Source organism: Phalacrocorax carbo, chromosome 3 (assembly GCF_963921805.1).
Source record: "Phalacrocorax carbo chromosome 3, bPhaCar2.1, whole genome shotgun sequence".
NCBI lineage: Eukaryota > Metazoa > Chordata > Aves > Suliformes > Phalacrocoracidae > Phalacrocorax > Phalacrocorax carbo.
The window spans coordinates 72,078,537-72,106,097 of NC_087515.1; the positions used below are offsets into that span (position 1 = coordinate 72,078,537).

At 39.5% G+C, this 27,561-nt stretch overlaps 1 protein-coding gene across 1 annotated transcript; it reads left to right on the forward strand.

The window, feature by feature from the left end:
• The first annotated feature begins 3,418 nt into the window (after positions 1-3,418).
• Positions 3,419-27,561, forward strand: LOC104043650 (coiled-coil domain-containing protein 185). Its single transcript, XM_064448553.1, is given in 2 exon segments — positions 3,419-3,548; positions 25,809-27,561. Coding segments are annotated over 2 exon segments (711 nt in total). The 3' UTR covers positions 26,390-27,561.

Below are 27,561 nucleotides of genomic sequence, written 5' to 3' on the forward strand. Positions count from 1 at the left end.
CAGGGGTCTGGCAGACATCAGAGGGCTGATAACAAGATGCCTTATGATTTGTAAAAAGAAATGGGGCAGCTAATTTCAACTATGCAATATGGAAATAAATGGTAATATAGTCAGGAAGGATAAAGTGGAATGGGCAAGTGTACAAAACAGAGCCGACAAAGATCATGTTAAAAGCTCTTCAAGAGGGGTTGAGGGCTTCTCTTTTTGCAGGCAATAGTATATCACAGTGGTATAGCCAACAGTGGTACTCAATGAGGCAAAGAATAATTCACAAAAATCTCTTCATTAACATGAATAAACACACTTTTATGACTAGTGGCAACTAATCCAGAAATGTTTGTCCAGGATGAAAAACTGGCCGCATGGCATCAAACTCACATTTAGTTCAAGCTTATTCATTCTGCTCAGATGTCTATGAAACTAGATGCCTCATCACCCTGTCATTTAAGAAATGATCTAGCTGGGACTATTACCTTGACTTTTTTCTCTCAAACTAAGCTTATTTGATACAGCTTTTTTGGCCATTTCCTTTACCAAAATTTTAGACATGTACCTTAGTAGTACCATATTTTATTAACTCACTTCTAAATTTTGTGAGGAAGATGCTAAAGTTATTTGTCCTGTTCACAAGTGGCCAAACTGTAATTTCAGTATGTTTCAGTTTTTCCAGCAGTCTAGTCTACATGGGTAAACACAAAGATGAATGTAATCTTCAACTCATGCCAGCCTACATAGTTAGAATGGGCTATTTTCCACACTATTGCAATAAGACTTATTAATGTGCAAGAAAAGCAAATCTCTAATACAGCTGAACAGTGCTAGAATCAGCGCTATCTTCTTCCTCAGGTTAAAGAGTGAGCAAAAGCACACAGGTCTGTCTGTGGCTAGCCAGGTAGGCATACCCCAAAGATTATGGGGGATATTATGGGAGAATGTCATAACTTATCTGGGAAATCGGCAGAACTGGGTGCCTCTCTGAAGTGCCTGCACACTAACAGGCACAGCACAGGGAACAAGAACTAGAAGTCCATGTACAGTTGCAGGGCTACAATATTATCAGGATCACAGAGACCTGGTGGGAAGACTGGAACACAGCCATGGATGGATATTGGCTCTTTAGGAAGGACAGGGCGGGTAGGCAAGGAGGGGGAGTTGCCTTTTGCATGACAGAGCAGCAGGAATGCATGGAGCTCTGCCTAGGGCTAGACAATGAGCCAGCTGACAGTTTATGGGTCAGACTTAGTGGACAGACCAATATGGTCGTGGTGGGTAGGATGCACACCTGTATCAGTAAGCCTGATAGGGGAAAAGTAGATGAGGCCTTCAGACAACTGGAAGAAGTCTCATGTTTGCAGGCCCTGGTCCTCATGGGGGCATATTAACTACCCTGATGTCTGCTGGACAGACAAGACAGAAGGGCACAAGCAGTCCAGGAGCTTTCTGGAGTACATTGACAGCAACTTCCTAGCAGAGGCGACTGAGGAGATGATAAGAGGACACCACTCTGCTGGGCCTCATACCTACAAAAAGGAAGAACTGGCTGGGGATGTGAAGGTCAGGAGAGCTGATTGATTTTCAAGGTTGATTGATTTGCAAGGATAGGGGTAGTAAAGCCAAAGTCCACCTGGAATTGATCTGCTGAGGGCTGTGAAGGGCAACAAGAAGGGCTTCTACAGGTATATCAGCAGCAAAAGTAAGACTAGCAAAAATATGGGGGTGCTGCTGCATGGAGCAGGGAACAGGGTGTCAAAGGACATGGAAAAGATCAAGGCCTCCTTTGCCTTGATCTTTGCATGGCAAACCAGACTTCAGGAATACCAGGTTTGTGAGACCAGTGGGAAAGTCTGCAGCAAGGCAAAATTGTTTATGGTGGAAGAGGATCGGGCTAGGGAAGATTTAAACAAACTGATAGGCACACATCCATGGGACTGGTGCTCCCACTAGCACCGAGGGAGCTGGCAGATGTCACCAAAAGGCCACTCTCTCTGAAAGTCATAGCAATTGGGAGGGACTTACTGAGACCCGGAGGAAAGCAAATGTTACTTCTATCTTCAAGTAGAACAAGAAGGAGGATTATGGGAACTAAAAGCTTGTCAGCCTTGCCTTGACCCCTGGGAAGGTGATAGAGCAACTAATCCTGGAAACCATTTCCAAATATATTAAGGACAAGAATGTGACTGGGCTAGTCAGCAAGGATTTATGATGGGGAAATCATGTTTGGTCAACCTGATTGCCTTCTACATGAGATGACTGGCTTGGTAGTCAAAGAGAGAGCAGTAAATGTTTTTTTATCTCAGCTTTGGTAATGCTTTCAACCCTATCTCCCATAACAACCTCAGAGAATAACTGATGAACTACAGACTAGATAAATGGACAGTGAAGTGAACTGAACTGTGGCTTAACTGCCAGACTCAAGGGTTGTCATCAGTGGCACGAAGTTCACCTAGGAGCAGAGCAGTGGTGTACCCCAGGGTCAATATTGGGTCCTATACTGTTCAACATCTTCATTAATGACTTGGATCATAGAATCGTTTTGGTTGGAAAAGACCTCTAAGATCATCGAGTCCAACCGTAAACGTAGTACTGCCAAGTCCATCACTAAACCATGTCCCTAAGCACCACATCTACAGGTCTTTTAAATACCTCCAGGGATGGTGACTCAACCACCTCTCTGGGCAGCCTGTTCCAATGGTTGATGACCCTTTCAGTGAAGAGATTTTTTGTAATAGCCAATCTAAGCCTCCCCTTGTGCAATTTGAGGCCATTTCCTCTTGTCCTATCACTTGTTACTTGGGAGAAGAGACTGACAACCTCCTTTCAGGTAGTTGTAGAGAGCGATAAGGTCTCCCGTCAGCCTTTTCTTCTCCAGACTAAACAACCCCTGTTCCCTCAGCCGCTTCTCATAAGACTTGTTCTCCAGATGCTTCACCAGCTTTGTTGCCCTTCTCTGGACACGCTTCAGCACCTCAATGTCCTTCTTGTAGTGAGGGGCCCAAAAATAAACACAGTATTCAAGGTGGGACCTCACCAGTGCCCAGTACAGGGGCACGATCACTTCCCTACTCCCGCTGGCCACACTATTCCTGATACAAGCCAGGATGCTGTTGGCCTTCTTCGCCACCTGAGCACACTGCTGGCTCATATTCAGCTGGCTGTCAATCAGCACCCCCAGGTCCTTCTCCACTGGGCAGCTTTCCAGCCACTCCTTCCCAAGCCTGTAGCATTGGGGTTGTTGTGACCAAAGTGCAGGACCCAGCACCTGGCCTTGTTAAACCTAATACAATTGGCCTCGGCCCATCGATCCAGCCTGTGCAGGTCCCTCTGTAGAGCCTTTCTGTCTTTAAGCAGATCAACAATCCCACCCAACTTGTGTCATCTGGATGATGGTGACAGAGTGCACCCTCTGTCAGGGGGTGACATGGGGAAATGGGCACATATTGAAATAGAGGAAATTCCATTTAAACATAAGAAAAAGATTTTTTACACTGAGGGTAATCAAACACAGGAACAGGTTGTCCAGAGAGGTTGTGGAGTCTCCATCCTTGGAGGTAATCCAAACCCAGCAAGCTGGGCATGGCCTTGAGCAATGTGGTCTATCCAGCCCTGCTCTGAGCTGGGGGGCTAGGGTAGATGATATCCAGAGGTCTCTTCCAACATCAATTATTCTGTGCTTCTGTGATCTTTGGCCTTTGGCTAATATTACTTCCCACAAGTTCTCTTTCCTAAAGAGAAACACAACATTCACTGTTCCAGTCTTGTCTTGAAAATTGAAGGGAAAATTCTCAGGGGTTATTTCACCTGGGTAAACTTTAGTTTAATCTTTCAGTGAAGGTGTATCTCATAGCTCTGTCAGAAGAGATGTAGTCAAAGATATTGTTTTAACAACTCCAATATAGAAACTTCACAAAACCAAATATGAACAGGGAAGAAAATCAGACAGTAATCAGCAATTCTACAGGATTCCAGGAAATAAAGACATCCTCTAACCCAGGATAAAATCTCATTATCAGGAAATCTCAGAAGATACTCAAATGTCATTAAGAGTGAGACCGCTTGCTGAAATCTACAGATCATGTTCCCAGACACGGTTTTTATTCTTGTTCATGTGATTATAAGAGGGGAGTGTAATTTCTACCTATGATTATTCTTATATTGCCCAGAGACACTATTTTAGTGAGCACAATATTGGAGACATTCTTTACATACTACTGAGAGAGCAAACTTTCATTAGTTCCATCTTATTTCCCTCTAGGTTGTCCTTGGTCCGCATCCATCTCTCCACCCAGAGAGATTTAATATCCCAGCTTTTGCAACAATGTCTTGAATTACATGACAATGACCTCGCACTCTTACAGTAACCTGGTTCATTCTTTGCTATTTTCTCCTGCTCCTCTGAATTGATATTTGTATCTAGAGGAGATGAAACTTGAACATTAACTTTCCTGAAGGCAAGTGCCTTTTTATACATTTTTAAATGATCACAGGGATTATTTTATTGCTTACACATTGCAAGAATGTAATCACTATCCCCTTCTGAGAGCCATAGCTACTCTTTCAAAGAGAAAATCAAATACTTGCAGAGACACCAGTGCTGCCCCTTCTTTCCCCAGTCTTTCTGCTCTCAAGCAAAAGATACAGGCAGATACTCCAGGCACTTTAAAGTCAATGGAACTTGGGTTCTTGGATCAGTTGGATGCTTATAAAAAGTCATGTCTGAGAGCGCTGAGCACAAGACTGGAGACAATGACGTGCTGTGGTGAAGGCCCTCAACCTGGAAGTTCAAAAGTCCATGAGTGCAGTTTTTTATGGAGCATAGGTGATCTCGGTTCAGATGTAGCTTCTACCTCGCCACTTCCTTTCCAAGTCCGTAACATGCCTGTGGCACTACTGAGGTCTTCAGAGGTGCTCTGTGAAGTACCAGTCACTGAATTAAGCTCTTGAGTTATAAAATTCCTCATAAACTGTATGATGCGATATGATATGGTTGAGCACCAGCTCTAGCCCACTTACCACACAGTTGTCAAGACGTCCAGATACACAGTCAGCCCAGGCCTCCACACCTTAGCACAGACCAACCAGTGCTTCTGCCTGTGGGCTTTCAGGACAGACACTTCCCCTGTGGCCTTCTGAGAGCTGGAAATCCCAGCGAAACTGCCCGTACTATCTTGTTGGACTCCAGCCATAGCTTGTTCACTCCATGAATATCCTCTCCATGGAGACTGACTGCTTACAGCTTGATTCTTTAGAAGGCATAAAAACCACAGAAGTTTAAGCACGTCTTGCACAGTCTCCACTGGCCTTTGGGTTTTTATTGCTTCTTTGTTCATGTGCCTTACTCTTTGCTCATGATCATTCCCATGACCCATCCATCGACCAGCTTTGTAGTACGCTTTCTTCTCTCCTGCTGCTTAATCCAGGTATGCATCACTTGCCTCTTTACCTGACTTGATGTGTCAGCACATGATAATGGAAAGTAAATTTGATTTCATAGGGTTGCACCCTACATTGGGCTGCCTGCAACAAGACATGCTTCTACATACAGACTGCCTCTGCTGATTATCTAGAATTGTGTCCTATTGTAGTTAATGGCAAAACCCACTCCAGGTACAACACAATCAGCCTAAGGGAGTATCACACCTATTTAAAAAAGAAACAGATGGGCTTTGTTGAGAAAAGGCAAAAAGAAAAAGGCAATACTATTGCTTTGTACCCTTTATATTGCTTGTAAAATGCCCGAAGACTTCCAGAGTCATTGCAATTATTGGAGAAGATGGCAGGAGATAAAAATGGGTTGCTTAGAAAGAGCAATGCTTTCTTTACCTTTATAAATAAACCTTCTGTATCTTTTGACACCTGCAAGCATAATTTGCTTGGTTCCACACATTGTAATATTTCATGCTTTCTGTTAAGCTTTGATCTGCATGAAAACACACTACATAAGAAAGCTAACAAGATATAGTTAACGATCAATATTATTACTTTATTCTCTATCATTTTAATTTAAAGAATTGACAAAGTGTAAGAATAGTTTTTAACTATTGTATAAGCAATAATGTAACCAAAATGCATGGTACAAGAAGTTGTTATGCATGCATAACTAGGAAACACACAAAATATGTTCCGCTGTTTAGACAGATAGTACAGGGTTCAATTTACTTAAATTTAGCCAATCAGAAATTAAACATCTTGCATAGAATAGCAGTCTAATCACTGAAAAAAAAAGAGAGGCTCATCCAGGGCAATTAACCCTCTCCATCCTGAGATGGATGTCTAAGGTATGCAGGATAGATCACCTTTTAGAGAATACTCTCTCTCGCTGCCTTTCTTGCTGATAAGAAGGAGCCCAGATAATGAGCCTAGGTCACATTCTGACCTTTTAGATTAGCTAGCATTAGGTGAAATGAATCCACCCTCTACAAGGTCTCACCTTTCCCAGGATTTTCACATTGCTATGTGTGATAGTCATTGTGCATATAAGTACAATATGAAGGCCAAATGGAAGCATCCTTTTCTGTGGGTTTCCTCCCAGACATTGACTTGGATTTCCATCAAAGTCAGTGGAAAAAGGCCACTCACTCTGAAATCATACTGACTATAGTCCTATTCATTGCTCAGCTCCCCAAAAAGCAGCAGCCTCAGGCTCTGAACCTTACCATTGTACCTCCATCCAGCTCCACTTTGTGTTCTTTGTCTTCCATGACTACCAAAATATCTGTCAGGATCTTTCACACAGGTTATGAATATTGCACACTGCCTCAAGAGAGGCCAGACAAAAATATTCTAAATTCCAAATACTTATTGATTCTTTTAGGTACTGTGAACAATAATGGATTTTGTTCCTAGCGAGTGTATCTTTGATCACCTCAGAAAAAAAATATGACACACATAAAATGGACAAGTTCCCTTTACTTGAGAAAACCTGCCTCTCTGTATCTCAGAAAAGGGGAGCTGATTGAGCTGCTTTTATGACAGCAAAGCTAATTACTATTCTCTGATAATGCAGCCAAAATAGCACACATTAAGCCAAAGTGGATCTGCCCGGCCTTGCTTGGGGTAAAGCTGGACCCTGAAAACATTTTGTGCTCAGTCTTTAAGAGCTAGTCTTTAAGCATGAGAAGGTCCTAGAAAGAATAAGCATCTTTCATCAGAGACACATGCTTTTTGTCATAGCTCGTGCTTGTTAGTCCTGCAAGTTATTAAATAAGACCCTCCAAGCTCAAGGGTGATTTGGCTCAGCCAGCCTGCAGGTCAGTATGCCAGCAGCATGTTCTAGTTTTAATTCCCCAGATTTCACTGAAAACTTAACATCTTAAAAACAGTGCTCTGAGGTACTTCCCCTTGGCTTTTTCAGTCTGATCCAATATATTCACCTATGTCTCCTCTTACTGCAATTTTGTGTTTCATTCGTAAAGAAAGAGAGTCACTTTGCTCTGACACTGATTTTTGTTTGTCATCATCTGTCAGGCTGAAAGTTCTGAGCTTCTCAAAGGCATTCAACATTTCAATGCAAAGGTCAATGGAAAAAGCAGGGCTCTGAGACTGGCAGTGGCTTAATCATTTTTTAGGCTTTGGTTTTCACCACTTCCAAAGGAGAGCCTGAAAAAGAACAATGAAGATGCTTTGCAGACAGATCTGGAAAAAATAATTTTTGAAAATCCCAATACATTCCAAATATGCAAAAATTGTCTCATTCCAAGAAAAAGGGCAGCACAAGATACTTGGAGGGAAATTTAAAAAACAAGTTATGGAGTCTGTAACTGTGAGATTAGCAGGAGCGGTTTTTGTCATTGTCAATCCAAATAAGAGATGACAAATAGGTTACCATTTTAAGGGTCTGAATGTAAAGATGAGTAGTGTAAACCTGATGCACGAGTAGTAAGTAGTATAGCACACTATTTTGTCTAGGGCAAAAATTAAATACACAAAATATTGTGGTGATATGGTGAAGAACTGATTCCTTCTACCTCATTGATTGGCTGATATTCCATCCTACAGAAAAGAATTAGCAAGAACTTAATAAAATAATATACAAGTTAAAAAGTTAAGCCATTCATGGATATGGCATACACAAATGTTTCCCAATATCACTCACATTTCATCATTTCTTGTATTTCAGTAACATGAAAGACAGTAATTAGGAGGCTGCTTCACTGGTCTTCCTTCTGAATTGTTGTATAAAAATACAAGTGATTTTAAAATGGAAGTTACAAATTAATATTTAGCCTTTTACTTCTATCACGACGCCCATGAATCCTGAAAATGAGGAATGCCTAAAATAATATACTACAAAAGGAAAGCATTAGCATGCAGTATTTGAACTGTCTTTTTTCACAATACTGTATATGAACCAGGAGAGCTTGGAATTGTTCCCATAGAGCAAAACAGCAAAATAGCTCATGAATCATTTCTTTAATCTAGAAAAAGTTTCATGTTCATCAGTGCCTTAATTCAGTATTCTAGACCAAAATCATAATGCTAAAGGCATCCAGGACTGTGGAGATAAATTGCCTTTTAAAACAAAGAATAAATTTGGAAATGATGGAATTGTTGCTACACTCGTCTTTTTCCCCACTAGGCCAGACAGTGGAAGAAAGCAGAGAATTTAAGAGCATATCAAATTACAGTGGATCTCTTTGTCTGAACCCAATGACATTTTATAAAAAAGCCATGGCCTCTATTTGTAATTTGATTACAGGAAAACAGAGACTTGGAGAAAGCATTTTGTTAGAAGTGGTAGCCGATACTCTGCTACTAAATGCTTGGTAGGCTGATTTTTTTTTAGGTTACAAATGTCTCTTTTACACTGTTTCCTTTTTTCATTAAAAAGATGGAAGCCAAAATATTTAGACAAAATCTATATTTATAATGTATTTCATGAATGTTAAGGTGCATTTCTATTAGGAAAAGTAGTTTTAACAAAATTACCCAGAGTCTCTTGTCAGTAATTTTGAAAATGATACACACAGTGTCCACTGTAATCCTATCAATGTAAGTGCATTATTTTGTTGCTGTGAGTGCTTATATGCATGTCACAGTTTTGTTTGTAATCATAATTTATATTTAGGATTTCATTTGAAATGTGCTTTTCCTGAACATATTATTACACTAGGCAGTGTTTTGTTTTTACTTAGGGAAACATTTCTCATACAGCTATGGTTTTGCAGCTCACAAAGATAACAATGGGAGATGTTCTTTTACATACATAAGGATCAAAATACAGGTACCTGAGCTTTTTCTGGAAAGCTTCTGGGAGATTATAAAGTGAAATGAGCATTGTGACATGTTCAAGTTGCATCCCCCTTTTACATTTCCTAAAGAACAGTGAGTGCTTGACATTTTCTTACCTTTATTGTGTCTCAGCCATAAAGCTTCAGTTAAATTATAGTTTGAGATGTTAGCATTAATATGTTAATTGCTTGAACATCAGTTTTTAAATATACTATGACAGCTACTGAATAGCATAAACTATGTATGTATACTAATGCATGTTTTCTCAGATTCCTGTATTCTTCTAGTCTTGCCAATATCTTTGAACAGAAAAGGTTTATTTTTAGAGAGAACATGTTCTTCTACAGGTTCTGCTTGTTTAGGAAGGTATTGACATAAATGGAACTTGGAGTCCTTTCTGTTTCAAAGAGGTGTTATGAGAGGGATTTTTAAAATCTTATTTGCCACACCATAGGTTAAAGATATATTCATTACAAAAGAAAGGTCTGTGCACTTGTGGACAAAGCCCTTAGCAAACTCAGGCAACTTGTACATGAGTTTAACTGAACTTTGCTTTTATATCTGTGCAGAATAGCTTCTAACACCATCTATGTTGTGTGTATTCTATATGGTCTAAAATAACCTGTGGGTGTTTTATCAACGCATTGCTGCAGTGAACTGCCTGGTCTTGTCCCCGCTGTTGTCTTCCTCTTTGTAAATCTACTACTTCTCTCCCCCTCTTCCACCCATATAAATCCTCCACTCTTCTCTACCTTTTTCTCACATCACAACTGCTCCTGAATGCAGCAAGCTGTTTCACACTGAGAAAGAATATAGAAAATAAGAATTCTTGCCTGTCCAGCAATCCCATGGCTTTGGCTCTTGGACAAAAGCAAGAATTACCCTTTTGAAGCCCACCATCTCCATGTAACCTTAACTTTGGCGGAAAGAAAAACCTTTTTCCTTGTACTTGGTGGGAGAGAAGTAAAAGAGTTATCTCTCCCTGCTGCACTTGTACAGATATTAGACTGGGACAGAGGATGACCTATTTTGAACATCCAGTGCTCAAAATAAGAGATCTGGGACAAAACAACCACACCAATACAAACACAATATGATTTACTACCACTGTGTAACAAAGAGATCCTGGGTCACAGTATAGTGCTATGAACATGTCTCTGCTCAGCAGTAATCAAAAAATCCACAAACAAAAGGATCACAGTTCATGACAGCCTCACATCTTGAGTACTGAGAGCACCCTGACTAAAAACTCTTAAAAATGTATAGTTGACTTGAAAAAGGGGTCAAAGAAAGGCAACAAAGATAACAAGAAGTGTGGAATAGCTGTTTAGGGGGAGAATCTAAAAGAAGAGACCACATAGACCATGAATATTCAGCTTGGAAAAGGGGTAAGTGAAATAAAGCCTAAATTCAAGGTCTGTAAAACTAAGACAACTATTATATCTTTCAACACAAGAGCCAAGAACACACAATCTACTGATCAGGCAACAGTTGCACTCTACTCATAACTAAACTGGGAAAACCACTCCTAATGTCAAAATTATTAAAGGGCTTAAAAGTAGATGAATGACAAGGGCTAATTTAATTTGTAGTTATTAAACGTAAGAGTCTTAATAAAACCTCAAGAAAACCCTATAACACAAACTGCTGGGAACTGGAAGATGACCAAGAGAAGGAACACTGCACATTTGCTCAGCCCCAAGGTATCTGCCTCACAGCATTGAAGGCGGCAGGATTCGCACTTGGATAGAGCTTTGATCTAAAGGAGCAGGGCAAATATTGCACTCTCATGATAACCCATACTGATAAAGTGCTTCTGCTGAGACTTGTTTAAATTCAAAACAGTATGTAAAGCAGCCACCTGCTTCCCTTTTCACCATAATGGTTCTGGTGGCAATTGGAAGACTCAAAATGAGCCAGATTATGTTTTATGTCTTTCCCTAGAGGCCCTTCCTTCTCAGTGCAATAGTACTCTGCAGCCTGTTAGGATCTTCCCATCTGTCTTAGTCATCGTGCAGCCAACCTATTTGTATTTAGCTCCTTAACCTTTCCTCATGAATCAAATTCTCTAACTCGGTAATCAAGACTGTCTGACAGAGAGAGAAAGTAAATCTTGGATTTGGAAATAAGGCTTCAGACAGCAACTCCTGCAAAAAAAAAAAAAAAAAAAAAGTAGAAATTCTCTAGGTCCCTTGTACTACCTTTGTTTGGATAAACATGTATGCTTACAGGGGGAAACAATGAAGTAAAAAGGATTGACCATGTTTGGAGAAAAGTGGGCACTGGATAGGAAACACCATTGAAAAGTCTAAGAGCAAATCGTTGGAATAAAATGGGGTTTGTTCTTTCCCAGTAGATTATGAAAAAACATCCATCCATCTACCCATCCATCCATCCATCCATCCATCCATCCTTCTGTCCCTCCTTTTTCTGTGCCTTTCTTCCTTCTTTCCCTCACCCCTCCTTGTTTGTGCTATGGCTAGTCCATGGCTTTGAGATCTTCCAGGAGCACTTGGAACCTCTAGAGATTCATGCCCTAATAGACAAATGTGGTGAGGCAGAGACAGTGCAAACCTTTGGTTATTCAAAAGAAACTACCTATATTCCAGAATGTTTATTTCAAGACAGTCTTTTACATCTCTCTTGACTATTCCCTTTAAGTTGTATTTTAGTACTGATTTCTAAAAGAAAGCAGTTTAAAAATTATATATAGCTGGAAGGAATATGAATCAGCCTGTGCCCCATCTCTGGAAAAGTTCTTCTTTGTGGTCAGTGAGATGGATTTTTTAGTTGCTGATTCAAACTAGACTTTCACAGCTGCTGAGACAGAGAGTTTCCATGGACCATAGCCCACATAAATGTCATTTTGTGATGAACAAGAACCTCTACATACTGCATTATCAGCATTTGAAGTGCATTTGCAGACATCTTTGATAGCACTCATTTTCATTCTCTGTAGATTACTGACTGTTTAATGATAATTAATTAGAAACGGCATCAATAGTTTTGTTCAAGGTATGGAGGTGCTGGTTCTTATACATTTTTTAGAAAAGTATGCATACTGTATGCCTGGTATTATATTTTGACAGTTAATTTTATCTTTTTAATTCATTGATTAAATATGACTTACATTATTCAAGAAAGTTTTCAGTTGCAGTACACCACAAATCCTGATCTGAACCTATTTCCCATATATTTTAGGAGGCTAAATTGAGACAAATAGTTTTTAATGAGGAAGAACATGCTGTTACTAACTTTGATACTGACTTTGATCTAACCAAAAGTATACCTGGGATATTCAAATTAATGTTCAGTCAGTGAATGAGTACAGTCTAGTCAGTTATAAAGGTTGTCCTGTTCATGCTCTTGTTTAGTACCATGCTGCCTAAAAATGTGACTGCCAGGTTTCAACAAGATTTTGGAATCAAGTTTAAAGCCACAGAATTCTCATGCAAATGAACTAATAAGTATCTGTCATTGCCCAGTAGTGAGAGTAGGCATTAACAAAGCATTAATGAAGCTAAGTAACTGTTACAGTTGCTTCTAACCTTGCCAAGTTTTAACCATCCACATTACTTTGCTTAGTACTTGTCTGTTTGAGGGCTGGTTTTATAAAACTTAAGTTTAAAAAACCCACTCTATTCAGTTCCAAAAACAAAAATTGAGGAAAAGATACAAAATTGCTCTAAAGCAATTCCTTGGGTTTGAAGCAATACCTCCTCACGATTGCCTCTCCATGGACTGTTTGCCTGGTTATGTTCATGATTGCTTCAACAGCCTTGTTTCAAAACACTTAGAAGCCTTGGAGAAGGGTGTAACTGAGCCACATTAGCCCCAACAGCTAGTGCCAAAGTGGGAGATTAATGTAACAAGACTCAGGGTGAGACGATACAGAAGGAGAAGTGATATTCTCTCACAGGTTGCACTTGCGCATCTTCTCAAAGCAACACACTCACAGGCAGCAAGACACGTGTCCAAGCTGTCTTTCCATGATTTCTTGTGTACAGCCCAGAGGACAAGGCACAACAGCTACTGAGTCCTCACTATGTCTTCTGGGTCCCTTTTGCTCGGCAAGGACAGGTTGGTGTTCATGCGGGCCTTTTAAGGCTCCCTTTAGGAGCCAATTATTACAGTGAGATCTTTAGACTCAGAGCATTGCTTACCTCATCCTCCATAAGTCTTAGACAAGGTTGCCAGGAACTGCCTTTTGTTGCTTCTACTGGGTACCTTTGTGGCTACCATCTGCCTTTCAGTTTGTAAGAGGAGAACATGCGCAATGTGACCTACAGCCTGTGTGAAAAACTCGATCACTGAACAAGTTCATCTGAAAATCATTACACAAACATCTCAGCAGAACAAGGACTAAACAGCACAAGCCCATGTAGGGTCTTCCTAGCTTCTAAATTCATCATCACACTACTAGGACTGAGGGACTCTAAAGAAAAACCTACAAGGTATGCTGCAAAGTTCATTACCCCCAAACAGAACAGATATGTAAGATACTTCATGTCTTGTTTTACTGTCTCTCGGAAGCTCTCACTGAGAAAGAGACTATGAAATGATGACATTAAAGACAAAATAAAGAAGTTCATCCCAACAGGAATCCATCTTAATTTATGGACTCTCTTGCCTCCCTCAAAATAGGAATCATCCACAGATTTTAAGGATTTGATCTCTCCTCACAGATTTCTCATCTTTTTGGAATAGGCAAAATTTCTGGCATTCAGAAATGAAAGAATCTTTTATTATTAAGCTTTTTATTCTCCAGAGAAATCAAAGGAGTGTCTTGAACAACCAAGACATAAAATTGTTTTCAGTGATGGAATTGGTTCAGTTTTGGGCTGTGAAAACTGGCTTTTCTCTACAACATGCTATGATGAAGAGAAAGTTGGTATCTGTACATAAATCAATGCTGCTGGTCTGTACTGCCTCCCTCTCTTCCAATAGCGTCATCACTGCCATAATCTTGGCACCTTTACCTGGATATTACTGGCATAATTAGTTCTTCTTTAATGCACAGAATGAATTTGTAAATTAGTAGCTATTAGTAGGAAGCATACAGGGTGTCCACAGACAGGGGTGATTTAGTTTAATGCAGCCTTCCTGAACTGTATTTTCTATCCATTTCATGTGACATAAAGTGTTCAATAGCTGAAAATCCCTTTATTTTAGAATTAGGAAATTTTCCCATTAATAATGGTTAAGTCTGATGAGAAGAAAAGATAGGTTGTATGAAGGCCAGAAGAGAAAGAGAGTAATATTTTCTTGATGATAAAACCAAAATTTAAATATTAATAAACTTTGATTATATTTTGTGCATAACAAAGGAGGGGAAAGAATGTGTATCATAGCCCAATATGCAAGGGGGTGGGGAGGATTATAATAAATATAGCTTTACAAAATAACATTTTAGTAATTCAACTTGTGACAAATTACAGCTTTAAAAATCTCTTAACATTCTGCCACACTTGCATTATTTAAACTTTACCTTTGCCACTGAGCAAACAATACTGTACTAATGGACACATAAATCTTCTTCCAGAATTATTTCAAGACACAAAGATTGGAAAAATCATTAAATATTTGATGACAGTGGCAATATCTGCCTGATTTAGAAGCAGATCTATTCCCAGGAAAATACAGAGAAAATGATAAAAAGATCAATAAACCTCTGCTTATATGTATCATATGAAGGAAATAAAATGAAGATACAGTGGATGCAGTGGATTCACAAATGAATCAGCAGATGGAATATAATTTGTTTGTTTCCCTCATATTTTTGTTTCCACTGAAAGAACAAAACCAAAACAAATCCATTAAAAACATATAAGGTAAAAATTTTACCCCACTAAAGTCAAAGGGCATTTTATCACTACCTTCAGCTAAGATGGATCATCAGTTATGCTCAGCTCTTGCTACAACTAGATCTTAATCTCTGTGGATGTAAACAAATTGTTGACACAATATAATTCATCTACTGATCTCTCAACACAGTTTTCAATCACTTAGCCCATATTCAGAATAGAGAGTACTGTAGCATATTTCACCTGCTTTGCAGTGGCAGAGCTGCAGACAATGAAAGTTGTACTATAGATAGCATGAAGGCATATCTGTTGTTGTTTCATCTCATTTAATTGATGTATCTAGGTGAGATTAAAATTATTTTAGTCAGAGATGGATGTGCTTCAAATCTGTTAACATTAAACCTTACACAATATTTATTCCAGTTGTAGGGATAGTAAAACCTGAGGTAGGAAAGCAGAATGCCACAGCAAATTAGAGCCGGGAAAGAAGTAGTTGCTTTATGCTTCTACAGTAATCCCAAACTTCTTATCATACTTCAAGGCCCCACAATGCCATTTCTGGAGTGGTGCTCATTTGTTGAGGTTTTTTTTTGCATACGGAAACATGCTTGTAGTAGATGGCTTGAAATGCTACATAATAATTGGTCTGTGAAACGTTTCAACTGCTTATTTTCCTCCTCTCTGTGTCCATTTCTCTTTACCTAACTGACCCTTCTTCACCACAATATCTAGGCATCTTATTATGAATAGCCAGAACCACAAAATAAATTTGTTTCCTACTTCTTAAAAATAGCAAGATTCTCTTCTTCCTTAAGTATACAAGCAATTTAATTTCAAGTTCAGAGCAATTTCGTTTGGCTGCTTTGGTTCTCAGATAATTCATAATTGACTTGGAAAAAAATCAAACTCAGCTTGGATCTAATCCATATCACCAGAACCAAAATCACAGCTGACACTCTTGCTAGAGCACAGTCAGCAGAGAAACCCGGAGCCTGCTCCTATAAACGTTACTCAAGCAGAAATCCTATTCTGAGGAATTTATGTTAAGAATTTTGCTAGCATGGGGACACTAGAAATTGAGACATCCCTCCCTTGAATGACACCCTATCTGTCACCCAAAATTGCACCAGTTTAACCAAAAGAGTGCTTTTTAAACAATTTTTGTTCAGTGCTTATGTAGGAGTTGGGTTTTTTTGGTTGAAGTATGACTTCTTTTACTTAGAAATAAACAGAAATTAAATATTTGAAATGCTTGCCATCTCAGTAAGAATATTCACAGTGGTTCTTGTGCTGATTTTATTTCAGTTGCAAATAGAAGAAAACCACTTAGATAAGCTAAGGCAGGACCACTTCCTTGGTAGAAAGGTTAATTCTGCCAGGAAAAGTATGATGCCTGGACTTGTATCTAATCAGGGCACTGATAAGCTCTCATTAGTTTTACTTAACCTGTAGGACAAACTGGAAACCCAGAGTTTGTGGTGAGCTGAAAAATGGATTGCTTTCCTTTTCCTTGCTGATAGCTTGGTCTACTGTGCATTTATACAAGCTCAGCTACATCAGATGTAGCATATGCACAGCACCAGTTGGTGCTAATGCAACTGGCTTAAGCTCCTTATCTCCCTTCGATCCCTAACCTTAAATCCATGCTGGATTTTTTTATCATTCATGTTCACCCCTTTTAAAAAATAGAATAGAAAACAGGGGTGTTTAAGTAATATTTCTTCTTTCCTCCCCTCTTCTTTGGTGTTAATACTGTGTCCCTTAAATTGTTGTCTTTCATTGAAGGTTTCCAGATTTCATCATGCCGGTAAGTAAACTATTTTTGTTTGTAATTCCAAATAAGATGTTCATAGCTGTCAATAGCTAATGTATTCTTTTGAATCCTGAAAGGGCCCCAGACTGCAAAACCTAATTAATATTTACTAAACAGTAGAAAATTGTATGGAAGAAAGTATGTCTCCCTAGCATGTATAATGTATACTTGTTCATTCTGCCTTTCCCTTTTCTCTGTCCTTTATCTGTATTCGAGTGATTTGTCATGACTCTGTTTTCTTTAGGCATGGCACATACAGACCCCATATTCCCTTGCAGATGCCACTGAGTAGTCACCTAGTTCTGAGAGCCGTGAGTATGCTGGTAGCATGGGAAGGCTTCCCACAGGTCTCAAAGTTCAGTGTAAGCAGACATGAAAAGCCATGGCCCAAGCTGCATTCCTGTACTGCTCCTGCTGGTCCCGCAGTTGTTTCTGTGAGGGACTCATTTAGTAGACCAAATTTAGTCCTTCAAATCAAGATTTCATTTAGCAGAAGAGGAAACTGTTCTCCAGTGGTTCAGACCGTTTGAAACTATATTAATTCTATTCGGGGGGACACCCCTCTGGCTCACTGCTACAGGTTTGGGGGGTTTTTTCCCTCCCCTGGTGGAGGACAGCAAACAACCTAACATACTATCCTAAACACACGTTAAGTGGGCTGCATCCCATGGTGTAAATTCATCCATCACATATCAACATGCCCCCTACTATTCAGCTGAGGCCTATCCCATCTGCAGTTTCTCTGCTTGGGCCCTGGCAGCTGGAAACTTGTCCTCTCCCCACTCCCACCCTGCTAAACCTAATCCTAATATGACAAATTCTCTTAGCATTCAATATGTGAACAATGCAGACAGGCCTGCAATAATTTGGCACTAATTTAATACCATCTCTTTTTGTTGGAGGCGCCTGGAATTTCTGTTGTGATAAAAGCTTTCCAGATTGAACTTTGTTCTCCTGCCAGGTTTTTTGTTTGGTTTTCCTTTTTGAGAGTGGCTTAGCCAGAAGAGTTGATATGTGCATACACCTACTCTGCTCTTTCACAGGCAGAATTTACCCGCATGAGTGTGAGAACATTCAGTGATCTCTGTTTGGTTTCCAGCACCAGTACTACCTTGACTGAAAGTTGTGGAGGGAGAACCTGCTCACTGTCATCAGTTAAAAAAATAAAAGTCAAAATAAAGCATTTAAAAAATTAAAGACAGGGCTCCTTTTTACAGTGTGGTCTAGTAAAATGCTGTTGCAGAGACATAATCCTCCAAGCGCAAAATATAACTGCCTTCCTAGATCCAGGCCCTGGAGACCTACCTGTTGTTACCTACAGAGGTCTGTCTGGGACACTGTGATGGAAGGGCAGATAATAAGATAAGAGTCTAGTAAGTTGAGGTAGGGAACTTACAAATACTTTATGAAGAAATTAAGCTCTTTCTGTGAGTTTCAAATCTGAATTTGGTATGCACAAGAGAAAGCAAATATTTTTACTGAAGTGAGTTAATATTTTTGTCCATTGGAATAAGATAATTATGATATACTTTTAATTCTGGAAAAAAGAACCTATATTAACAGAGGAATTTATTGATTATTTTAGCATTTAAAGATTTCATCTTCTTGTCTTGCTTACACTGGAAGTGCACAACCCATTAGACCACAAACCACAGCTGAAAAGTCCTTCCTTTCCTGTGAGACTGATAATTGAGTTGTCATAGATCTGTGAAGTTTCTTTAGGAACCTTGGACAAATGTTCCTATGGCACAATTGTGATTTAAGGTGGTTTTTTGCACATTAAAAAAATAAATCTAAAATAATGCTTGCAGGTGAATTTTGTCCTTCAAGGGTCTAATCCCCGAGTGATTCTCTTGGCTATTTTTAAAATGCGAGATTAAAGAAAGAAACAACTATTTTTATCAACTTAAAATACTTTGTCAGATGTTTTGTTCTAAAATAATAGAATACTAAATGTATTTTAAAGGTAATTTTTTGATTACTGATTTTACTACTGTAATGTAGTGATAACTTTAAAATATATATATATATTTCTCATGCTGCATCTAAATAACTTGTAACAACCTCCGGCCTGACTCCAGTCTGCATACCACAGGGCTGGCCATCAGATGCACTCTGTCTCTGTGGGGTTGTTGTGACAGGTGTAATTCAGGTTTGTGTTGTAAATTGTTGTTTTAATTTGTAAGCTTGAACACCCTTGCCTTAATAATCCCTATATATAACATGAGCAGAAAGGCACTCTCTCAGAGAAACATAGCAATACCCTAGAAACAAAAGTCCAGTGTATGAAGCATTGAGAAGTCAACAAAAACTTATTTTAAAATTAATTTAATTTTTAAGTGGGTGTCTACAATAACAGTTTACATATTTTCCTGAAGACCTAAGTTTTAATAGCACACTTAAGTAGAGAAAATAGTATCAAATGGATTCCAGGGAGGAGGATAAGGTACAGAGAAAGAAGAAAGGGAGTAAAGTACCCAGGAAAACTCTGGGCAAACTGATTCAAACTGGGATTCATTTTACCTACTTTGGAAGGCACTAGCCAATCTTGTTGTCTTGACTCCCTATGTATGGAAAGAATACCCAGAGGGCAATTCATCTCAATTAATTTAGATAGCTATCTTAGACTAGGATGAAATAAATGTGGTCTGAAGGTATCCTTTCTCTCCATTAACTATAGGGGAACTTAAGCACCAGGTTTAGACTAGACATTTAGCTTTTAGACAGCAAAGTTAGGCGAGATGTATAGCACACAAAGTGAAAACGGGAGAAATGTAGCATCAACAGCTGAGAAATAAAAGGGAGGTGAACTGCAAAGGGCCTTTGGGGTAACAGGAAGGAATATGGAAGATGGGAATTATAATTAGGTCATCAGGTGGGGCCACATAAAAGGATTTGATGGGCAGGACAAAACGATTTTGCAGGAATCAGGTAAATCCGACTGGGCTGTCATAAGGTACAGAAGAAAATAAAAAAGGTGGTTGGGAAAAGGTTTGCAATAATCAGTGCAAAAGTCGCTCAGTGCATGAATACAAGAGTCTCCTGTAGGGATGCAAAAGAATTGCCAATCTTTGGGATATTGTGAAAATACAAAGGGTATTCAACCACAGTATCTTCAGAAGATGAGAAAGGCACTGAAGGTGAAAATAGGTTGTATTTTCACTCTAGTGGAGATAAAAGATACAATACGCAAAATGTAGTGAGAAAAAATATTTTTTCTCTTTGAACTGGATCTAGACCTCACAATGAGAAATAGTCCATTGCATGCTGGTATGGATTTTTTCGGGTTGCCTATTGTGACGGAATTGTTGGCTGAAATACTAGAAACGTTTAAGCCAGAAATCTTTAATAATACACTATCAAAGGGAATCAATTTTATTGAAGGAATAAATAAAATTGACATGATCAAATAAAGAAATCTGCTCCCCAATTATGCATTATATCACCTAGTCTTAACAGTCTGACTACACATTTAATATTATCAGTCTGTAATATAACAGTAAATATTACATAATCTAGACTAAGATAGAGAAGAAGAACAAATCTTAATTATGAACTGATAAATATAGAGTAACTGCAATGGCTTCCAAGGCTGGCTCATTTGGATGTTTTGGGAAATAGTGCTAAAGTGCTAAAAAAGCCTGTGGCGCTCATCAATACCCTGTGTTATTTGAAACCAATCACAGGGTAATCGAAGGCTCTATTAAAGCAAATTACTGGTTTATGATTCTTATTTAGCTAAAATATTTTCCTTTTTTTTCTTGCCCATCCTCCCAGCTTAGGATCTGAGCTGTACTTCTTGTGTTTCTCCAGGAATTCATCTAGGTTTCCTGTTTTTCTCTGCGATGTTTTGACTGTACTTTAAGCATAAATATTATGAATTCTTTCCTGTCAACTTTTGATTTACCAAGCATTTGGCCAAGTCAATGAACAGATTAAGCTCACTACATAATACCAGATGGCTTTATGGTTTTGTGTCCTCTCCTGGGCAAGTCGTGCTGTCATCTCTGAGCATCTGCACAGAGCCACGAGGGATGTGTGCACTTTTCATTCATTCAGCTGGGTCACTCATCATTAATATTCGGAGGAGGAAAGGAGGTGTCAGACAAAAGAATTGGGTCTGGCTTGTGTTACCACATTGACATGTCAATCATTCACCCTAGAGGCTGCCAGGCCCAATTTAGAACAAAAGTAACTGCTGGGCTGAGCACATCACAAAAGGAGATGAGATTTCTTTGTGTTAACCAGTCCCTTCAAAGGGTAGAAACATAATTGGTCTTCCTCACAACCAATAACACATGAAACCCAGTGATTAGCAGGACCTACTTCGAGATAAAATCGCTGACCTCAATCACATTATGAACAATTCTGCTGAGATCATAGGGTGTTCTCAAAATGAAATTGTATTTAAAGCACCTCTCTTAGGAAAGCAGTCCAATCCAGCACAGTGATAGTTGGAATATGTTAAGTTCCCTGCAATTTCTTACGTGGCAGCTTTGATCATTCATAAAAGGTATTGTTGTTTTCCAAATTAATATAGTCACCTTTAACAGAAAAAACAGCAGAAACAAATTAATACTTAAGCCGTTTGATCTCTGCAATTTCCCAGCAGCCGCATGTGTGATAGCCTCTTAGTGCACCCTACTGGACTCCCTAAAGAATGCCTCCTGTTTCCATGGAGCAGATTTAATGGGAGAAAGGTGGGTACCATGGCAAAGTCTACATGAGCTGAGCTGCTTAGACTAGAAAACAGGAATTACTGCTCAATAAACCCTTCAACCTTTTCTTGCAACATTTTGATCATTTTTGGCACCTTGAGTTAATCAAAACAAATGTAAGCATCGGCAGTAAGAGCATTTGCTATCACAGTTCATAAGTGTTTACCATCAAGGGGCAAAAGTTTCATTTTGCTATGGTAGGCAGCTTCTCTTTCAGCAGGCAGGCTAACACAGGTCAGCTTTCAAGTGTTTACCATTATAATAGCAGACTCAAACTTCTCAGACACCAGGATCTGAATGTTAAAGCTAGCTTCTTCTCTGGCATAAATTGAACCAACATCCAGGCTGCAAATATTCTGAGGAAGGTTAAATATTTGTTCTATTGATCAGCTCCATCTCCATGTGTAATATCTCCTACCATCCAGTGATAATCAAAGAAACATTTTATCAGGACAAGCCACATGTAAACCAGCAAATCTTTATTAGGATCAGTAGATAGACACCTTTCTATACCAGCTGAAGAACTGGTCTTTTTAGTTTTAATATGAGGTTGTCAAATATGTGTTTTCTTCCCTGATGCTTGCAGTTATCTGCTGTATGCAACATGTGACACAAGCAATCCACCCTGAACTTCCATCTTGGTCAGAAGGTTGGAAACCTTTCACCTCCAGCATTTCTCATAACAGATAGCAATTGTTTCCTATACTTAATTTATTTCTTCAAGAAAAGAAAAAAAGTATTTCAGTGACCTTAATTCATTTTTCTCCTTTAGCCCCGGTGTCTATATCTGACTGCATCATGAAAGATGTATTCTTACTGTGGCCTGGTTTTGTAACAAAGTTTTATGGCCAGTTAAATTTAACCCAAAGTATGAACCCTACAACCCTGTTTCAGATCCTGCAGAAAAACACATAACATCATCAGCCAAAGGCTGTACCAAAATTACAGGAGTTGGAAACAATGACAGTGGGAAACTAAACCAAGTCTCTTTTACCTTTCATAGGTATATATTACTAATGCTGTTTAGTGATAATTTTATTTGAACGGCTGCAGCTCATGGGCCGGTCAGAAGAAAGCTAGATCTCCTTGGTCACATAGCTGTCCTGGGTACAGGAGTGAAATTCCATAAATATTTGGCTTTGGCTAGTATTTATGCTGCTACTTTATTCATACAGTTATTTTAGTATTCAAATACCTAAAGACTGATTGTATCGCTGACTACACTACTTATTCTGCATCTCAAAAATCTGGCACCATGCCAACAAAAAAGAGACTACAAAGCAGTCTGATGAACTTGTGAGAGTGCGTTTTGATCACTAGCATAAGACTGATTCCCTTTTATATACTAAGGGACTACATATGCAACACAGTGGCATTTTTACATGCCTTAATGAATGATACTGTTATGTAAATTATATTATTCCTACTAATAATACCACCTTCAAATAACATGTTCTTGCCTATTTTATGTAGGGCTGTAAGTTTACTGAAAGGATACAGCACACAAACTCTGGCCTCAATATCTGGCAACATCAGTGAAACATATGTCCTGACTAAAGAAAGAGATGCAGACGAGTTTTTTTTCTCTCTCACAAATGGCCAGAAGTCACTGTGTGTCAGTCCAGCATCGTCTCCAAAGTTGTCTCCTCTAAATTATGTGAGGGCCCAAGGAGCTGATATTCAGCCTTTTTTTAAAGGTACTTCCACAGAAAAATGCTGATCCTTCAATATTTCAGACAAAACTATTGTGAAGAGAATCTATATACAGCTTAAGTCATTCTTAAGCCCGATTTCCCCACCACCTGTCACAATGTGAAGAAATGGAGGATAAGTACAATACAATTCTGGATAAGCGCCATCTCTGGTAATGTAATTCATTTGCATGGTAAGTAACTCCAAGTGTAGTTATGTCAATATATGTCAAAACTATCCTACAAATACATGCATATGTAGATGGTGTATCAGAAAGGAAGAGCAGATCTGTGGTAACCTGTCAAAAAAGACAGGTTCAATTGTTTGCTCAACAGAGTTTTTGTGTATTCCTATTTGTCCTCTTCAATTCCTTGTCTCTAAAATTGGGATGACTGTACACATCACAGAGATGTGTGAGGCCCTTAGTAACAATATTAATAGTATTGGTATAAATATCATCAATAGATTGGTGTTTGGAGGGGGGGGTCAATTGAAACTGTTTTTCCACCAGGAGTGGTGTTGTTTCAGTATAAAGGTGCTCCAATTTTCAACATGCTTACAATATTTTGATTAGTAGAGTTGTATTTTCTGGCCCTTGTTTCCATCAGCATGGTTTTTACATAAGGTGCAACTGGTCCCTCTGTAATTCTCTACATACATTGCATTTTCATAAATAATTTTACTAATTCAGAGACAAATAGTTTGAGAAGGCTGTCTGCTTTCATTTACATCATTCTCCATGTGCTCTCTGCTCTGAGGTATGTTATGTTTAGCAGCTACTTAAATACTAATTCCAAGGCTGAATTATCTTTGTCACTTTAGAGAAGAGGAACACTTTTTATTTTGAAACATTCTATCTGTTGCAATACAGGAGAGTGGCAGATATACACAAGGTGGGCGATGAGCTTATGTTATTGTTCACTCAAAGGTTTAGGAAGTTATTTTTATATTTGGAGAAACAATGGGCAAAGTAACTGTATTACAGTACTGAAGATAAGCAAGATTGCTGAGTCAAATTTTAAAGAATGGAGTGTTACCTAAGAAAATTCAAACCAAAGCTTCAAAAAGAGTACGTGCTATTTATTCAATGTTGAAGACAGGTTTAAGAAAATGTCCAATGGAGACTTTTCAGCCACCAAACAGAATGTATGTTGAAAAAGCTAGGAAATAATAAATTGAAGAAAATTTATACAATACTTTGTTTGTCAGATGTCGACAGACTGACTAAAAACCCTACATTACAACAATATTGAAAAGAAATATAAAGCACTTACTGTTTCTAAAATCAGTTAAAAGTAATCTATGGGACTAACAAAAACACAGTTTCTTTCAGTGAGGTTTAAGAGAAAACTGTCTCTGAGAAGGCTATGCCGCTTAATTTTTGATTAAAGGCATAGTCACAGCAATCTACATCTTCTTAACATCCAGGATGGGTTAATACTCTTAATTGTACTGCCTATTGCACATGCTGAGATTAAAAAGAGCTTCAGTTGATATAAATCCCAGCAATCTCTTTTAATGGTACTAGCCACCAAGCACACGACCCCCTAACACCCTGCTCAGTAGCATGACTCCAAAGTGAACAAAGAAGCCAACTGGCCTTCTGTGGTACAGGGCAGAGCTACCTGGTGAGGCTATATTCACAAAGGGATTTAAGATCAGAAATTCCTCTTCAGGTCCTTAAGTCATTGGACCTGAGCACCATCAGTGTTCACATCCAGTGACTAACAGTAGGTCCAAGTTCCTCACAAACAGATTCTCCTGTAACAATGTGGGTGGACTCCTTGGGGTGGTTGCTGTAAAACAAACCTCACTTCAACTGTCATCTCTATAAAAAATACACCATATTATGATTGTCCTTCACCCCAACTATGCTTACTATAGGATGGTCCTTACTATCCTAAATAACTTATTTTCCTCAAGCCTACTCTTTCCTTTTTAAACAGGGAGGGGCAGGGGATGGCTTGTAGCACTAGTAAAATCCTGTAGACCTTGCCACGGTGGGCCTGTGAAATGCCAACAGCACAGTACTGTCTGGGACAAACACCCCTAAGCCCTACAGGGGTCCCAGGCCAGCTGTCCCATCCCCGCAGTGGGGTGCATCCCACAGGTCTGGCGACCAGCTCAGACAGCATTGGCCTCCTCACAAGATGGGTTGTAGGGCAGAGTGGGGTGCTCCTTTGTGCCTGCCACTGCAAGGGCTGCAGTGCTCCTCCACGATGTGGGTTCTTCCAACCCACCCAGCTAGGGCCTCAGGTCTCAGTGAGGCTCTTATGGTCCTTCCCATGGAGGTTGCATTTGCAGGCCTTCAGGGTTTGGGATGCAGGGAGAAGGCAGGGTAAGAAACTCAGATCCCAAGTGGAGAAGGAAAGGTGGCGGCTGCCGGCTGCCTGGAGAGGTGGCACAAACAAAAGGCCAAACACAGGCTGGATGGGGAGCGACTTCTGGAAGCCAGGCCAAAAGAAATCATGTTGCGAGAGAAGAGATGGCAGAGACTGGTGCAGGAGGAAGAAACCAAGTGCAAGGCAAAATTTGAAAGATCGAAGCTCTAAGGTGATCACAGGAAACGTTTTCACAAAAAACAGCTGAGAGAGAAGCAGGCCATGGAGAAGGATACTACAGACTTGAACCATAATCTTCTCAGAGGCAAAGTTACATGGGCTTTTGAGAAAAGGTATTTGAAAGAAATTGAAGGGAAGAAGAAGAGAAAAGATTTGATCCAGTACAAAAAGACAAGACACACAGACACCTGAACTGAGTTAATAAGCAGGTTAAAGTTGATGAGCTTTAGCAAGAGACTTGCTGTGGAACAAGAGCTGCAAAGGTCTCAGGAAATCCTTGATCAGCTGATGGAGGAAATGATCAGGAAATCAAAAGAAAAAGCTCTAAAGGAAGAGGAATGAAGATTTATGGCCAAATTTAGAGCAAAAGAGAATGAGGAAGAGAAAAGAAGACATAAATGTATGTTGCTAAATACAGCCAAGAGGAAAATTCAGCAAGCCCCAGAAATGCTGGCCAAAACTATTCAACAGAAAGTAAAATATGTCAAAGAAATTAACTGTTTGAAAAAAAGACACCACCACTCTCAACGACAAAACTTGTTGATAATGAAAAATGTCAATTACAGGAAATAGAAGAAACAATCAGAAGAAGAGAACAGAGAAGCTATTTAGTATTAAGCGATAAGGAATCTGCTGCAGAAAAAAGCTAGAAAAAGTACGCAGAGCATCTTGTGGCCTGAGGCAAAAAGTGAGAGAACTGATGAATAGCTGAGCAAATGACTAGATGGCTTCAGATGCCTCTTACAGTGCAGATATTCTTAAGGCTGAAAGAAAGATTTCAGCCATTTTTGTGACCAAAAGATAGCATGAAATTTATTCTTTTTGGGTTTGGCAAGAGCTCTGGCTTGTATGACACTAAAATGATTTCATTTTAATCTTGCTGCATCCAGTGAACATGCCAAGCACTAGGTGAATCACTTCAGTTCTGGCAGGCTGGTCTACCTGCTTGTTGTTCTGATGTTCTTTAGTGGCATGACATTTGGGCATGTGAGCATCTATATGATGTACCTTTACAGCAGTGTTCTTTCCCCAGGTCACAATGTCTTGCTACAATACAGCAGCCCAGGTGAGTTTACTTCTGCACTGCCAGTTGGTCCATTTCCATTGCTGTAGCCACCCCCACAGGGCATTTGCCACCACCCAGGAGTCAGTATAGACTATCAGCCACTTTTCTCATTCAGCAGTCCCTAGTGCCAGATGGATGGCTTTCACATCTGCAGACCAACTTGATTCGCCTTCTCCTTCAGTGGCTTCTGCGACCCATTGTGTGAGACTCCACACAGCAGCTTCTTTCCATTTCTGATGCTTTCCCACAACACGACAGGATCCATCGGTAAACACAGCTTATTTCTTCTCATGTCGTGGGGCCTCAGCACAAGCTACCTCCTTGGGCAGTGCTCTGAAATGTCTGCTTTCTGGCCAGTCCATGATCTCTTCCAGGACTCCTGGGTAGCTGGGGTTCCCCATTTGGGACTGTTGCATGATCAGCACTACCCACCTACTCCACATAGCTTCAGTCGTGTGACATGTAGAGGGGACCCCCCTTTGAACATCCAGTGCAGCACAGACAAGAGGAACTGTGCTTCTGTACCACCTACTTCCAAAGTGGCTCAAGCCCCCTCATATGCTGCTAATATCTCCTTTTTCAGACAGGTGTATTTCGTATGACATTCCCATGAAATATAATTTAATTTACAAATAATTTATAATTAAATATATGCTAAATATATGTCATGAAAATACAT